At 44.7% G+C, this 17,227-nt stretch overlaps 1 protein-coding gene across 1 annotated transcript in view; it reads right to left on the minus strand.

Annotated features, from left to right (window-relative positions):
* Window positions 1-17,227, minus strand: part of LOC143986996 (epoxide hydrolase 1-like) — a 31,270-nt gene that overhangs the window by 5,053 nt on the left and 8,990 nt on the right. The window contains exons 3-8 of the mRNA XM_077485433.1: window positions 14,977-15,157; window positions 13,448-13,675; window positions 13,131-13,260; window positions 6,518-6,732; window positions 3,977-4,085; window positions 3,745-3,870 (exon numbers count right to left, since the gene is read on the minus strand). Of these exons, the coding sequence (XP_077341559.1) occupies window positions 3,745-3,870; window positions 3,977-4,085; window positions 6,518-6,732; window positions 13,131-13,260; window positions 13,448-13,675; window positions 14,977-15,157 (989 nt within the window). The remainder of the gene's footprint in view (window positions 1-3,744; window positions 3,871-3,976; window positions 4,086-6,517; window positions 6,733-13,130; window positions 13,261-13,447; window positions 13,676-14,976; window positions 15,158-17,227) is intronic.

Consider the following 17,227-nt stretch of genomic DNA (forward strand, 5'->3'; position numbering starts at 1 on the left):
CTCCCATGGTACTGTATGCACTACTTTTAGTGCGATTTCTGCCCATGCAAAATCAGTGGCGGCTGATGCTCATTATTTTGGGGGGGACGGCAAACAACCTGCCCCCCTTTGTCGCACAATCGATAACTAACCCCCCCCCCCCCACACGCACGCTCAAGAGGGATGGAAAGGCGGCAATCAGACAGAAAGGCAGCGATTAGTCTGGCCTTACCTTAGGAGACTGCTCCTCTCTAAGCTCCCCCTCACCCCAGGCTTCTGGCCAAAGAGGTGTTGCCACTCCCCTTAAGACTCCCGGCCATTCGGGTCTCAGGAGTCACTTCCTGATTGGCCAGGAGGATCAGCAGGAAGACATTAGTAAATATTAAAGTGGTTGTAAAAAAAAAAAACTCAGACAAAGGCAAAGGTATAATGCATCGCATATTAGCCCATTATGAAATACTTACCTTAGATCGAAGCTGCTGCAGCAGCCCCCGCACACCGTTGTGACTGGCATCATGTCTCCGGAGTTATTTTCTGATTCGTGGGCTCCGGCGCTAAGATTGGCCAGAGCCGCAATGATGTCACTCCTGTGCATGTGTGCGGGAGCCGCCGGTCACTGCCTGCTGCTGAAGAAACGGCACTAACAAGCCGTTTATTCAGTGCGCATGCGCCGATTATGTCAATACAAGCGTATATGGTAAATATCTCCTAAACTGTGCAGGCTTTAGCGGCGCACAGATTTTTTTTTTTCTTTTAGTATACACTATAGCAGGGATATGCAATTAGCGGACCTCCAGCTGTTGCAAAACTACAAGTCCCATCATGCTTCTGCCTCTGGGTGTCATGCTTGTGGCTGTCAGAGTCTTGCTATGCCTCATGGGAATTGTAGTTCTGCAACAGCTGGAGGTCCGCTAATTGCATATCCCTGCACTATAGGATAACAGACCAGGGACACCTTTTGGCGCTCCAAAGAGAATAGTAATGCAGCGTGCATAGTGCCCCCTCCCCCTCCTGTCAGGCCCTGTTTCGAGCCACATTCATGTTTGAAAAATGTGTCCAGGTTTCAGGGGGACTGGAACCCTGACACATGATTCAAAACCCAGACTGTCCGGGTGAATCCTGGACAGATGGCCACCCTATTTAAGAGATATTTACAGTACCTACAGATAAGCCTTATTATAGGCTTACCTGTAGGTACAAGTGGTGTAACAGGGTTTACAACCACTTTAATTCACTAATGTCACACAACTGGGTGGGCTCAGGGCGCAGTGCTCTGTGCCCCAAGCCCACCCTTTTTTTAAGCCAATTAGAGCCTCAGGCTCTAATCACATACTTAAAAAAATAAAAAACCCATTGCACCTGACATCCTGGCCTAGGCCGACAAGGCCCGGTCCTAGGGCAGCACTTTGCAGGGGGGCAGCACGGAAAGAGTCCCCGCCAGTTTGCGCTACACTGTTATGCCCTGTACACACGATCGGACATTCCGACCACAAAATCCGTCTGATTTTTTCTGACGGATTTTGGCCGAAACTTGTCTTGCATACACACGATTGCACAAAGTTGTCGGAAAATCCGATCGTTCTGCTGAACGAAGTGACATCAAACGAGTACGTCGGGACTATAAACGGGCCAGTAGCCAATAGCTTTCGTCTCTTAGTTTATTCTGAGCATGCGTGGCACTTTGTCCGTCGGAAAAAGTCTGATTGGATTTTGTTGTTGGAAAATTTTATATCCAGCTCTCAAACTTTTTCCGTCGGAAATTCCGACCGTGTGTACAGGGCATCCGTGTAGCACCAGTCTTATGGGGCAGACTGGGCTGAGAGGCAAATTAGTCTAGTTTCCCCATAAAGCGGCCGCACTGCCTCCAGTATGTGGGCAGACAGCATTCCACAACTGGGGGGGGCGTTGCTTCTAATTTTGACTGTCCTATCATCCTGGACCACAAACCTTCCTCACCTTGCTATATGTTTTCTGCTGCACCATTGGCATGGGTATATCTTCTTAGTCCTCTCCATAAAATTATCAGAAATTTGTGCTTAAAGTGGAACTATAGGCAACACTTTTTCTTCATTTTGGATAGAATAAGGGAGGGTTATAGCCCCTGTCAGTTTATTTTTAAATTTTTTACCATTCCTGTCCCATTGCAGAGATTTCCCTTCACTTCCTGCCCCACAGCCAAACAGGAAGTGAAAGAAAATCTATGCAAATTAAGGGAATCCTTTGCCCCCCCCCCCCTCGGCCCTCAGAACTAGTGTCCGCACTCAAAAATTTCTGGGCGGGTCTTAAACAGCAAGGGGTGTGGCTTTGACAGGAATGGGTGGGTCATATTGAAATTAGGGGGTACACGAGTTTAGTCAGGCCTAGGGCAGCACAAAACCTAAATACACTACTGCCTGACACCCTGCATGTTGATTAGGGACCGGACGCATGGATTAGGGGGGCAATGCCCCTGCGTCTTCCACGAGCAGCCGCCACTGTTCAAAATGAATAGGCAGAAATCCTACTGCACAGAACTGCATATGTATTGCTCAGGAACAAACAGTGCTTTCCTGTGTGAATCAAATGCAATTCCTAGCATTAATGGGTCCTAGGACTTTGAACATCTTTTGTTTCGGTGCATCTGATTAGTCGATTTAAACTGAGAGTTCAAGTGGCTTTAAATACACATGTTCGCCAGCATACCATGGATCTTGAATTGCTGTCCAAAACTTTTATCGTGGAGAGATCACATCACAACAGAATAAGTGTAAGCCCTTGTACGCACGGTCGCAGATTCCGACGGAATGTGTTCTATCGGACCGTGTTGTTGGATAATCCGACTGTGTGTGGTCTCCATCGGACTGTTTTTTACGGACAAGTTGGAAAACATGGTCCGTCGGATACTCCGACGGACCATGTTTTCCAACTTGTCCGTAAAATTTTCCGACAAAATGCTCCGATCGGACATACTCCGATCATGTGTAGCCTGCTCCAGCGGACAAAGTGCCACGCATGCTCAGATCAAATTCCTAGACCAAAGCTATTGGCTACTAGCCTGAACGTAGTCCCGTTGTAACGAAATAACGTCATCACGTTATGTACAATCGGATTGGGACAAAATCCGTCTGACAAAATCCAACGGATTTGGTTGTCAGAATGTCCGTCCGTGTGTACAAGGGCTAACGTTTTGGAGCCACACAGGACGCCTTATGCCCTGTACACACGATCGGACATTCCGACAACAAAATCCCATGTTTTTCTTCCGACGGATGTTGGCTCAAACTTGTCTTGCATACATGCAGCCGCACTAAGTTGGTCGAAAATTCCAAACGTTAAGAACGCGGTGACGTACAACACGTACGACAACCCAAGAAAAATGAAGTTCAATAGCCAGTGCTGCTCTTCTGCTTGATTCCGAGCATGCGCTGCACTTTGTGCGTCGGAATTGTGTACACACGATCGGAATTTCCGCAAACGGATTTTGACGTCGGAAAATTTGAGAACCGGATCTGTGTGACTATGTGACGGAAATTCCGATGGAAACTGTCCGATGGCCGACAACAAGCTCCGATCGCACATTTTCCGTCGGAAAGTCTGACCGTGTGCACAGGGCATAAGTCAGGCATGTGTCGAAGGAGTCACAATTGGCTATATTCTACAAAAATAATCCATACCCATCCAATACTTAATGGGCCTGTAATATATTTTTCATTAAATCGTTTTCTTATTTTTCTGTCGCCTTGTAACGTTCTCCGTGAGCTATTGGGTGATCTAATAAATACAAACCTTGCAGCTGGACTAGTCTGGAAGTCACGGGTGAGGTTTTCTTTATAAAACCTCATGGAAGACGTGATGCAGCCTGAGACCCAATATATCATCACATTGGTGAGAAGGTCATCCAAAGAGTATTTCCTATAAAATAAGCATTTATACATTATTTATTCTGTAGGAAGAAAGTATGCATAAAGAGAGTTTTCGATTTTTTGTTCCATAGATAATGTTATGTGAGGTTTCTGACCTGTCCAGCCCACCATCCTCCAGTGCTCTATTGTCCAAATTGGTCCAGGTGGAGAACTTTTCCAGGATATAGGCAGCCAGTCCAGCAGGCGAGTCATTCAGAGCAGAGCCTGGAGAGAGGCAAAACATTTACAGAATATTGGACAAATGTGAGGACCTATATGACCCATCATGTCAACCAACAGTTTGAGTGCCTGCATGATCCATCGTGTCAGTCAGGAATAGTCTGATGATCTGCATGACCCAGCACATTGATCAGAAGCAGTGTGAGGACCTAAATGACCTATCATGTCAGCCAGGAGTAGTGTGAGGACCTGTATGACCCATCATGTCAACCAGTGGTAGTGTGGGGACCTGTATGACCCATCACTTCAACCAGAAGTTTGTGCAACTGCATGACCCATCATGTCAACCAGGAGTAGTCTGAAGATCTTCATGACCCAGCATATCAATCAGAAGTTGTGTGAGGACCTCTATGACGCATCATGCCAACCAGGAGAAGAGTGAGGAGGTGTTTGACTCATCATGTCAACCAGGAGTCATGTGAGGATCTCTATGGATCATCATCTCAATCAGGAGTCATGTGAGGACCTCTATGGTCAATCATGTCAACCAGGAGTAGTGTGAGGATCTGCATGACCCATCATGTCAACCAGGGGTAGAGTGGGACTAGTATGACCCACCATATCAACCAGTAATATTGTGTAGACTTGTATGAGTCCCATCATGTCAACCAGGAATAGTGTGAGGACCTGTATGACCCATCATGTTAACCAGTGGTAATATGGGGACCTGTATGACCCATCATGTTGACCAGCAGTTTTTGCACATGCATGACCCATTTTCAGGGCTGGCTTAACTCTTCCTTCTCTGGGCTGGCTGCTCAGCTGTCGGCTAATTGCCAGCTCTCATCTCTCTCCACATTCACCCAGCTGTTCCTGATCCTACTCGTCTGACCTGCCTACTTAAAGCTATCCAGCTCACTTCATCTCTGCCTTCACCTTGGTCACATCACAAGAAACCATCTCCTGCGGTTCTGTTTAAAGACTGGCTTGCTGACATCCCTTCTGGCTCCTTCTTACCCTGCTTGCTGTTACTCCACTTGGATCCCTGACTTCTGGCCTGGCTGATTACCCGATCTGGTTAGTGAACTTTGGACTGGCTGACTACTCGATCTGGTTACTGGACTCTGGCTATGCTTTGACTATGCTTACTCTATTTACCTTTTTATTAATAAACAAGTGTGATTTAATTGTACTTCTGTCTCGGTCTGGTTCATGGTTTCTGACACCCATCATGTCAACCAGGAGTATTTTGATGATCTGCATGACCCCGCACATCAATCATAAGTTGTGTGAGGACCTGTATGACCCATCATGTCAAGCAGGAGTTGTGTGAGGACCTTTTTGAATCATCGTGTCAAACAGGAGTCCTGTGAGAATCTTTATGGTACATCATGTCAGCCAGGAGCAGTGTGAGGACTTGAATGACTCAACATGTCAACCAGGAGTAGTATGAGGATCTCTATGACCCATCATTTCAATCAGGAGTCGTGGGAGGACCTCTATGAAACCATCATGTCAACCAGCAATAGTATGAGGCCTGTATGATCCATCATATCAACCATGAGTAGTGTGAAAACCTGTATAATTCAACACATCAATCAGGAGTAGTGTGAGGACCTGCATGATCCATCATGTCAACTATTACTAGTGTAAGGACCTGTATGAGCCCATTGTGTCAATCAGGAATAGCGTGAGGACCTGTATGGCCTATTACATCAATCAGGATTAGCGTGAGAACCTTATGAGCCCATAACGTCAACCGGGAATAGTGTGAGGACCTGCATAACCCATCATGTCAAACAGGCCTGTATGACCCATAATGTCAAATAGGAGTTGTGTGAGGGCTTATATGGATAATCATGTCAATCAGGAGACATGTGAAGACCTCTATGGCCAAACATGTTAATCAGGAGTAGAATAAGGGACTGCATGGCCCATCATGTCAACCAGGAGTAGTGTGAGAACCTGCAAGACCCATCACATCAACCAGGAGAAGTGTGAGGACCTGTATGAACCCATCATGTCTACCAGCAATAGTTTGAGGACCTGTATGACCCATCATGTCAACCAGGATAAGTATGAGGCCTGTATGACCCATCATGTCAGCTAGCGGTGATGTGAAGACCTATATGACCCAACACATCCATCAGGAGTAGTGTGAGAGGACCTACATGATCCATCACATTAACTAGGAGACATGTGAGAAGTGTGAGGACCTGTATAAGCTCATCATGCCAAAATATGGACTTGCCCTGTCTTATTTGGATTAAAATATTTATAGTGTACTAATCCAAGTTTTTTTTTCTTATTTAGCGAAAAAGCTGTTGTCTTAACCAACAGCTAAGTTGGGAATAAATTGCACCTATCTTGCTGATATTGGGCCAGTCACTCAAGGTAATGATCGGTCTAGTCATAGAACACATTGGTTATTCCTCATCTTTTAGTTTAGACATATGTGATAATAAAAAGCTCTTTACCTACAGTATCAGGTTTGGTTGCCTGAATGTGGAGGTATCCCGACTCCCGTAACAGGGAGTACACATTCTTCTCAATGTATGGGTAGAGGCGCTTGACATCTTCTCTCGTCATGCCCACTAACCATGGCAGGTAGCGCCCAAGAAGCAGCGAAATGATCAATCCTAACCCGGCTTTATTGTGAAATACTACATTCAGGTGAAGTCCTTTGACTGACCTGGAAGACAAAGAAAAATACTTCAAACAGTCCATGTTCTATCACACTCCAAGTTTGCTAAATATAATCTGAGGACATACAGGGAGTTAATGTGAACCAGATCAGATTTTACACTGCTTGACCCAGATGTTAGGGAAATATTTTTTTTACAGGGAACATAGTTCATCTGCCCATCTACTGAACAACATCCATGGGAAGTGTGGCTGCTTATGCTGTATCTAAAGGGAATGAGGTATTGGAGGAGCAACCCTGTATTTGGATTCTCCAGTTCCTCTGTCTCTGTAACATGGCACCAGTTGTTGAGATGGCACCAGTACTTCTATTAGAATGGTGAGGATGCCTCGCCCTAGGGATAATCCATCACCCTGGTTAAATGTCTTCCAATCACTAATATTCAGGGGAGGTCTGAGTAGGGAGCATTTGCCCCCTGGACTAGTAATGATAAGATATGTTGAGCAGAGGTCCCTGAGTGGAGATACTTCACTGTTCAGACATTTATCAAAGTGTGACTTGCAAACATTGACACAAGCTGGACTGTATCTAGTTACCCACTTCCTACCAGACCAAAAATCACAGCATCTACCAGAAGGAAGCCTTCCAGCACCATCTTTCTTTATGGCTTTGAGGTGTCATGTGACCAGATGCAGAGAGCTGCAAAGTAAGCTGATGTTGGGACAATGTGAAGACGTGTCACAATACGTGTCACATATCCTTTGCAAACACCGATCTTTCATCATGCCTAGCTATAACTTAGCTTGGTGCACTTTCTTTAGCTTATTGAAATCTGTCACTACCATGAAAAGACTTGCTGGGTGTGCTCGTTACTCAGGCCTAGTCTTTCCCTGCTAATACCCTGTTTCCCAGAAAATAAGACCTAGCGTGATTGTCGGTGTTGGCTGCAATATAAGCCCTACCCCTCAAATAAGCCCTACCCTGTTTCCCTGAAAATAAGCCCTACCCTGCAAATAAGACCTACAAGGACTCTAACTAGGGCTTATTTGGGGGGTAGGGCTTATATTGCAGCCATCACCGACAATTACGCTAGGTCTTATTTTTGGGGAAACAGGGTATGAGATCGGATTAGTGGTGTGCGTTTTTCAACATTCATATCACTCTAGTAACATGGCTCTCTTCCTATACCAAGGCACACTTGCAGCTCTTTTTTGTAACTTTTAACTTTTGTAACATGGGGGGGTCAAGGTTCACCGTAATAAAATGTTTGCACTGGACCCCAAGTAATCTAAGAATGATGTTGCTACAGGTCTGTATTTAGGCTCCTTTAAACAAGATCTACCTATCCTTAGTAGACATGGGCGCCGTCAATAAATTTGTTTTGTTCTGTTCCGTTACAGTTTGTATTAAAATTAATTTATACTTCGTATTTCGTGTCCGAAATTCAATTTCAATTCGTACGAAATACGAATTGTCGTTAGGTTTGTTAACTTGTACGAACGTTCGTTACGATGAATTTAAAGGCAAAAATATACCTCAATATGGCAGTCGATGCTGATAGAAGTTTGGTTTTATCCGAAATACGAAATTCCGTTGAAAAATTTCCTATCCGAAATACGAATTTTCGTTAGATGAGGGGCTCCCACCATTCCTGTGCTGTGCTGACTTCCTCCTGGGGATTCGTAAACAAAAGTTCGTATTTCGTACAAAATTCGGACGCATGGCAATTCGTATTTCGGATCCTCCCGAACGTACAAATTTAGAGAAATTCGTACGAATTTGAGATTCGTACGAAACGAATCGCACATGTCTAATCCTTAGCCCTTGTACACACATTCGGACATTCCGACAACAAAATCTGTCTGATTTTGTCTGACGGATTTTGTCCAAAACTTGTGTTGCATGCACACGGTCAGACAAAGTTGTCGGAAAATCCGATCGTACGTAACGTGATGACGTTATTTCATTACGACGGGACTACGTTCAGGCTAGTAGCCAATAGCTTTGGTCTAGGAATTTGATCTGAGCATGCGTGGCACTTTGTCCGATCGGAATTCTCTTCACACAATCGGACAAAGTCCGATCGGATCATGTTGTCGGAAAATTTTATATCCAGCTCTCAAACCTTGTTGGTCGGACATTCCGACGGAAAAAGTCCGATGGAGCCCACACACGGTCGGATTATCCGACAACACGGTCCGATCGGACATTTTCCGTCGGAAAGTCCGACCGTGTGTACAAGGGCTTAGATTGAAAATGTGTCCTTTATCTCACAGGTTGAAAAACTGTAAACAGGTTCTGATGATGCAAAACTATAGAACATATAATAGCCGCTGATTTACTAAAACTGGATAGTGTAAGATCTGGTGCAACTCTGCATAGAAACCAATCAGCTTGTTTTTTTTTTGTTTTTTATGTCAAAGCTTAGGTGAACAAGTTTAAGTTAGATCAGCCATTCTCAACCTTTTTAACACAGAGGAACCCTTGAAATTAGTTTCTGGTCTCAGGGAACCAATGCTAAAAATGACTATATGTACATTTCATGATACATTAGTGTTATGGACACTGGAAGGAATGCTCCTTACACTTGTGGTCATTGGGAAGAATTACCCCCTTACAGATAGCTAAAAGAATTAATGGGAGCCTATGCGAAAAGCAGAAATTGCTCTTTGCTCAAAGAGCAACCTTTGGCAGAACCCTGGTTGAGAAACCCTGAGTCAGATGCTGATTGGCCACCATGCACAGCTGCACCAGAATTTGCATGCTCCAGTTTTCATAAATTAACCCCTTAATGTCCAGATTTATATAAGAATATAGATTGAAGGAGAGCTTAAAGTGATTGTATAGTCAAATTTGGGACTTTTACCTACAGGTAGGCCTATAATAAGACTTACCTGTAGGTAAAAAAAATATTCCCCTTGCAATGCGCCGCTGATTGCAGTGGCGCATGCGCACAGGGGATTCTTGGCTGAAAGTCCGGCAGACGCTGGACCCTGCCGGAGAGAAATCTCCCACGCGCATGCGCGGGAGTGACGATATCGCGGCTCTGGCCACTCACAGCCCTGGAGCCGCGATACCCGGAAGAAAGCCGAGGGAACATGTCAGCTCCCTCGGCGTGGATTGGGCCAGATGTCGGGCCCTCGTTCTAAGGTAAGTATTTCATAATGAGCTAGTATGCGGTGCATACTAGCTCATTATGCTTTTTCCTTTGCAGGTGAGAAAAAAATGAATAAATCAGCGGGTATACAACCGCTTTAATATCTCACAAGTTGTATTACTATAATCAGGTTCTGATGATAAAGAGCTATATAACATGTGATCTCCAGGCTTATATAAAATGAAGGAGACATTTATATCTCACACGTTCTAGAACTATAACCAAGCACTGATGATGACGATGATGTTGATGAAGAACTATAGATCATATAATCTCCAGGTTTCTCTAGGAACCTAAGTGAGGGAAAAAAAACTCTACAGCTGTACGATCTAGATCCAAATCAGGCTCAAGAAAAATCTACATATCCAGATACACGCGCTGAAAATAGCTTACAAGTTGTAGATCAAGGGCCAAGAAGGGTCTCTTCTTTAACAATCACAACCTTTGTATTGGAATTGTTCTCTGAGTTAATCTTTGTTATGTTCCATCTGTTGCGAGGAGCTGTAAGCCATTCGCCTTTTGCTTATGTTTATTTTGATCGCTGAATTCATAAAATCCAAAACTATTCTTTCAGTGGCATCATTTCCATTCAATAAATGATATAAGGGGGCTCTAATCCCAAACAATTAAATAACATGCGACCAAAACACCTCTAATATACCAAAGTGCATCTGCCCCTTTTAATGTATATAACACAACACAATAGAAAAGGTAGGCGCTACTCCTTTAAATGTGTGTGTAAAAATATACGTAGCGGCCATAACCCATTGAAGGGCGGCCTTGACTAAATGGGCTTACCGGTTACCTTCTCCTGGCCTGCTCTTCCATGTCTAGGGGTTCCCAGGGTTGATACACAACGACTTGTACACTGACATGGATAAAGTCCTTTCAAAAGATTTTATTTTGCAGTAGAACTTTCACAAAACACAGTCTCTTAGGGAACAGAGGGCACGGGTGAAGAACTCCGATATCTTGAAGTGCAGGTTTAACAAAGTCTCTACTTCCACCCAGAGAGTAGCCACTCGCAGCTGGGTACTTCAAGGCTGAACAGACCTCTAGCCAGAGATCATGGCAGTCAGCACGTTGATTCAAACTTGAACAATCAATTCAAGATGAACAGGAACCTTTTTCTAACCGTACCTGGAACGTTTCCCGCTTCCTTTGTGGTACTGGAAAAGTGTGAACTCATCAATGTCCTTCCCAACTCAGTAACCAGGCACTTCTCAGGATGCCACTTGTCGGCCCATCCTCCGAAGAGTCCTCCCCCGGTCACTTCCACGAGCTGTGGTGTCCCTCCAAGCTGAGAGCACACCCGGACACTTTGAATCCCCCCTCAGTTACAGCGCCTCGGACCAGCAAGTTCCGAGACTCGGGAACAGACGGATCCCTACCCCAGACCAGGCGGGTCTATGAGGGGCCACTGACAGGAACATGCTGCGGGATGTCCGACACCCTGTGACCGGGACCCCTCACGGGGCTACCCCGGTCCTGGAACCACAACAGAGCACACGGGTCTCACGAACAACTCCGGAAACCCTGAACACGTGACCCACACCTGCTTAAGTACCCCCTCCCAGACTCCTCTGCGGACACGGCACTCCCGCTGATTGGCTCCGAGAGGGCCATACCCAAACATCCAACCAGGCCTGGTTCTAGCCTGTCAAGTGCACCTCACCGCTCACATGACCAGGCAGAACTTCAAACATGGTCTGGCCAGACTGGTGTTAAGGCTTACCTACACAATTAACCCTCAGAACCGTAGGGTCCTGAGGCAAAAACTAAATTTACAATGCGTGTGACATTTGATCCCAAATGTCATCCGCTACATATACAAATACTAATTCATTTACAAGTGCAAAAAACATTCATAAAACACATCAGAAAAAAATCCAAGTCCATCCAAAATAGAAATAATGTCCGTTATTAGATATTTAGCATCCCAACACCGTGCTCAGGAATAGTGGACTAACATTTCTTCTTTCATTCAAAATAATGTGCCTTAGTCACCACGTGCAGTAAAAGTGCTAACTCACCAGAACCTCTTGGCCAGTACAGGCCTATCTAGTCCTTCTATACATCCACCAAGGCCAAAGGAGACAAAAGGGGTTCACCGACTTGACCTCCAATCTAACTATGGGCTCCAGCAATTCATCTCCCTCATGTTCAACAACGAAAAAGCCAGAAAAGGATAATCCCATTGTGTAGTAATATTTATTCAATAAAATACATTGGTGCTTCCTGAAGACACACTCATGCAAAACGTGGTGAGGCGGGACCAGTATTGTCCCATCCGGGAGCCAGTGATGTCAATTCCTGGTAGCGAGTTCCGGTCTGCGGACAGCATGCTACACTATGAGACTATTCTTTTCTGGCTTTCGTTATTTATTTAGCATGAGGGAGATTAATTTCTGAAGCCCATGGTGAGATTGGAGGTCGTGTCGGTGAACCCCCTTTGCCTCCCTTTCCCTTGGTGGATATATACAAGGGCTTGATAGGCCTGTATTGGCCAAGATGTTCTGGTGAGTTGCACTTTTACTGCATGTGGTGAGGCACATCAATTTGAATTCCTGAAGACACACTCATGCAAAACGTGGTGAGGCGGGACCAGTATTGTCACATCCGGGAGCCAGTGATGTCACTTCCTGGTAGCGAGTTCCGGTCTGTGGACAGCATGCTACACTATGAGACTATCCTTTCCTGGCTTTCGTTATTTATTTAACATGAGGGAGATTAATTGCTGAAGCCCATTGTGAGATTGGAGGTCAAGTCGGTGAACCCCCTTTGCCTCCTTTTCCCTTGGTGGATATATAAAAGGGCTTGATAGGCCCGTATTGGCCAAGAGGTTCTGGTGAGTTGCACTTTTACTGCACGTGGTGAGGCACATCAATTTGAATGATAGAAGAAATATCAGTCCACTATTCCTGAGCACGGTGTTGGGATGCTGAATATGTAGTGACGGACATTATTTATAATTTGGATGAACTACACACTCATTTAAAGGAGGTATGCCTTCTTTTGCTACTGTGGCATCATTGCCATTGCTGGAATCAATTCTTCCCTCACCTTTTTTTTTTTTCTCAAGTAGATTATAGGGAGTCGTCAAAGTTTAGCCACATTGTCAGGAAAAATATGTACCATGTACATCATAGGGCTTTCTACAAAAAATGGGAAATTCCTTGTCTATTTGGGCCGCTATGCATGTTTTTGCATGAAAGGGCCTAAACCAAACAAGGCTTTATTTTTAGACATTACCTTTAATTGTAGCTATACAAATGCACTCTGCACTTACTCTGGTTTCATCTGGGACATGGTGGTGGTGATGAGGCTTCCCCAGTCACCTCCTTGCAGATAGAACTCATTAAATCCCAGTCTCCGCATCAGCTTGTAGAAGATTCGTGCCGCGGCAATGGCGTTAAAACCTGTGCAGGGAAATTTGACATATGCAGTTGTGCTTTCCAGCAACTAAAACAGTGTAAGCAGAACCACCAATCACCCTCCACCATTTTATTTAGGAACAAACTGCACAGATATGATATCTGGACTGGTCCATTGCTTCAATGTACAATTCCTGATAATACCTCATCTTTACCCAGAGAAGGAGCTCACCTTTCTTATGTGGTGCCTCTGAAAATCCATATCCAGGAATAGAGGGACAGATGACCTCAAAGGTGAAGCTGGGGTCCAGGCCGTGCTTCCCCGGCTCAGTCAGAAGTGGAATAATCCGATAGAATTCGTAAAATGAACCCGGCCAGCCATGAACCATCAGCAAAGGGATGGCTTTCTGTCCAGTGGGGAGGCTTGGAGGCTTGACATGGACAAAATGAATGTTCAGTCCTACAGGGGACACATAAAACTACATGAAACAGAGGTGCAACCAGGGAAGAGTAGCAAATACTAGATCATGAAGTCACTGGCATCCCTTAGCGTAGACTTGGCCCATTTCTACACTTTATTATTCATCATCTGTGTAAATTGTTATTTTCAGTAAAAGATTTATTTTTGATTTTGCCATGAGCAAAAAAAAAAAGGGCCATTCGGAGCTCCATCATGTAATTTACAGACTAGGCAAGGATGACATCAGGGCCGTCTTTAAGGCAGGGCAAAAGGGGCAGCTGCCCTGGGCCCTGTCATTGTTATGGGGCCCAAAGCAGCTGCCTCATACTTGCCAACTATCCCAGTTTACATCCCCTTGTCCATTGAGGTTTTAGTCCTGTGCTGTGTCCTGATATCTCAGTGTGAAGTGCTGCTACTAATGCTGCCCAGCTCTGACCTATTGTTGTGTACAGACGACTCACCTGCAGACCCTGTTTTTACATGTAAATAACCGTAATTCATATGTAAATATCAGTGACATGCATATGTAAATAGATGAGGACAATGGCATTGATATGTAAATAAAGGCAGCATTCATATGTATATCATGCCCCCCCCTGCAGTGAGGAGATGATGTGCTGTAACCTATAGCAACCAGTGAGCAGTATTACTGTACAGTAATCTCTAGCAGCCAATCAACAAGCAGAAATCATGTGCTGTAACCTCTAGCAACTAATCAGTGAGCCTTAAGGAGTGCTGTAACCTCTAGCATCCAGTCAGTAAGCAGTAATGATATGCTGTAACCTCTGGCAACCAATCACAATCGCTGCCTGATCTGATACAGTAAACTGATTTTAAGTCTAGCTGCTATTTATTGTATGTCTCAGAGCAGGTGGAGAGCGAAATTGCATGGGGGGAGGGGGGGGGGGCCTAAAAAAAATTTTGCCCAGGGCCCAATCAATATTAAAGACGGCCCTGGATGACATGGTCCATGGCTACCAGGAGCATTGTGGGAGTTTTTATATCATTAGAGTCTGTTGTTTTCATTCAACAGTCAGAAACCCTATTTATAGACTGTTTCTAACATTTATTTATTACTATATACTAAAAAAAAGTCCCTCTTTAGGCGCTTTTACGCATTATCTTTTTCTAGTGGACCCATGGCTCTTCCATTTATGACAATCAAACAAAAAGTTGAGGACTTCATATTTTCAGATATATGCATTACTATATTTCTTTAACTTCACAACATTAGAAGAACATGTCCTCTAATAATAATAATAATAAGAAGAAGAAAAAGAAGAAGAAGACAAAGAATGCACCTTCAATGTTGGTGGTGTAGTGGGGGTATCTGTTGATTATTTCCACCTGTTTGCCCCAATCAAATGTATTCCTCCAGTATGAGACCACCTTCTTCAATGTTACACTATTTACCCCATAATGAAACTGGGAGTCCTCCAGAGGGGGGAAGTAGCGGGTGCGGTCCAGACGATCATGAAAGGTCTGGAATAAGAAAATAACAAATTACTGATTATTTCACCAAATCCAATTATCGGGAATCAGCATCAGAGATGCTCACATCTGCGTAGCTACACCCAGGAAACTGGGACCAAATTGGGTATACCTGTACTTTTTTTTTTAAATACTTTTTATTGAGTTTTCAAGTAAAATAGAGTCTTACAATATAGAGCCTCTGGGCATACCCCGGCTCAGACTTATACATCAAAAACATACCAGAAAGGTCATATATCTTAATAAAAAAACAACAACAAACCTAAACTGCTGGTATCCTCTGAATGGTAAGAGAAAGTTAAGATAAGGATTAAATTTAACTTAAACATCCACCTCTAGACATTCCACTTTGGGAGAAGAGAAGTTCTACAAAACTAACTCAGAAGGGCAATAGTGGCATAGCTGCCCTATCTAACAGGGCGAGCTGTACGGATGGGCATCTCCTGCTATGGATCACAGCGCTCGCTGGCTCTGTGTTCGGCGGCCGCACTGTAACATAGTCTCGCCCCTCCCCTCCCCAGTCCGGCTCGTGTGATAGGTGGAATGTTGATTCTATCTACTATCACACGAGCAGGTCTGGGGGGGGGCGGGACTGTGTTACAGCGCGGTTGCCGAACACAGAGCCAGCGAGCGCTGTGATCCATAGGAGAGACTGAGAGCAGAGCAATGCAGCCAGAATGAAAAAGCGCCCCCACGGCAGGCGGCCTACCGGGAAATGTCCCAGTATCCCGGAAGACCAGTCCGGCCCTGTATTGGCCTGTCAGTGCTGTCTAATTAGGGAATCTGGACATTATTGTGTGGTGTTGGTTGTATCTGATTCTATCCAAATGTGACAAATTTTATCAAAGTTGGCTGGACAGCACCTGGCTAGCTAGGCTGCTTTGTAGAGTGGTTCTGCTGAGTTGACCAGTGATTTCCATATGTAGCACTAACCCCCGAAGGAGCGGCTGAATTTTTCTGGGCTTACCGATTACCTCCTCGAGCTCGCACTCGTTGTCCTTGTCTAGGGGTTCCCACGGTTGATAACCCAGTAACTGTAGAGACCGACACTTGAATTCCTTGTTAGGATTTTTATTTTGCATAAAACGATTGAACAAACTCAGTCTCTAAGTGGGGAATAGAGGGTATGAGGGTAAAGTTTATCTCAGGTGTTTGGAACTGCTGACTTCAACAAAAGTCTCTCTCTCTGTACACAATCCAGGGAACAGACACTCACAACTAGACTCTTTAACTGTTGGGTTTAGCAGCCAACAGGTAATTTTCACATTCAAAGTCTCTCACACAGACTTGGTTGGAAACTTGGTTACAACCGGAAGGGTAGAAGTAGGAACTTTTCTTACTGTACCAGAATCTTTCAGCCAGTCCGGCAATACTGGAAGAATTGTAGATTCAATCAATGTCAATGGCAGCTCAGCTTCCAGGCTCTTACCAAGCAGACAGCCTTGCGCCCGCTGATTGGTTCCGAGATAGAGATTGGTACCCAGTGCGTCCAACCAGACTGCGTTCTATAAGCTCCCACAGGTGTACAACCCCACCTATGACCAGGCAGAACTTCCATGCAGCCCAGCCAAACCGATGCCAAAATACAATTTAGCACAATTAGTCCCAAAACTCATTACAGTTTTGAGCAAAAATTAAATTTAAACATATAGCGCGTACTCATTAGGAGTACTGACGCTACACATATATTTACAGAGGGCACTTCTGGTTGTTTCCATTTTAGAAGCAGCGCCTTCCTAGCGTAAAACCACAGGAGTCCAATAATGGTCCTGGTTGCTCGGCGGTGGGCTAAGGAGCCCACTAAGCCCAGCTAGCAAACTGACACACTCAGGGGGATGTGGATCGAAGTTAGAGTAGTGATGACCTCTGCCCAAAAGGCTTGAGCCATAGAGCAGGACTATAGTATATGATTGAAATCAGCATTTTCATTTCCACACTTCCAACAATGTGAGGAGGAATTTGGGTAAATTCTGGATAATTTTTGGGGTGACATATAAACCTGGTGGATCAATTTAAAGCGGAGTTCCAACCTAAAGTGGAACTTTCGCTCATCGGATTCCC

This window comes from Lithobates pipiens, unplaced genomic scaffold (assembly GCF_037356315.1).
Source record: "Lithobates pipiens isolate NorthernLeopardFrog02 unplaced genomic scaffold, aLitPip1_a1.2 Scaffold_18, whole genome shotgun sequence".
NCBI classification, from domain to species: domain Eukaryota; kingdom Metazoa; phylum Chordata; class Amphibia; order Anura; family Ranidae; genus Lithobates; species Lithobates pipiens.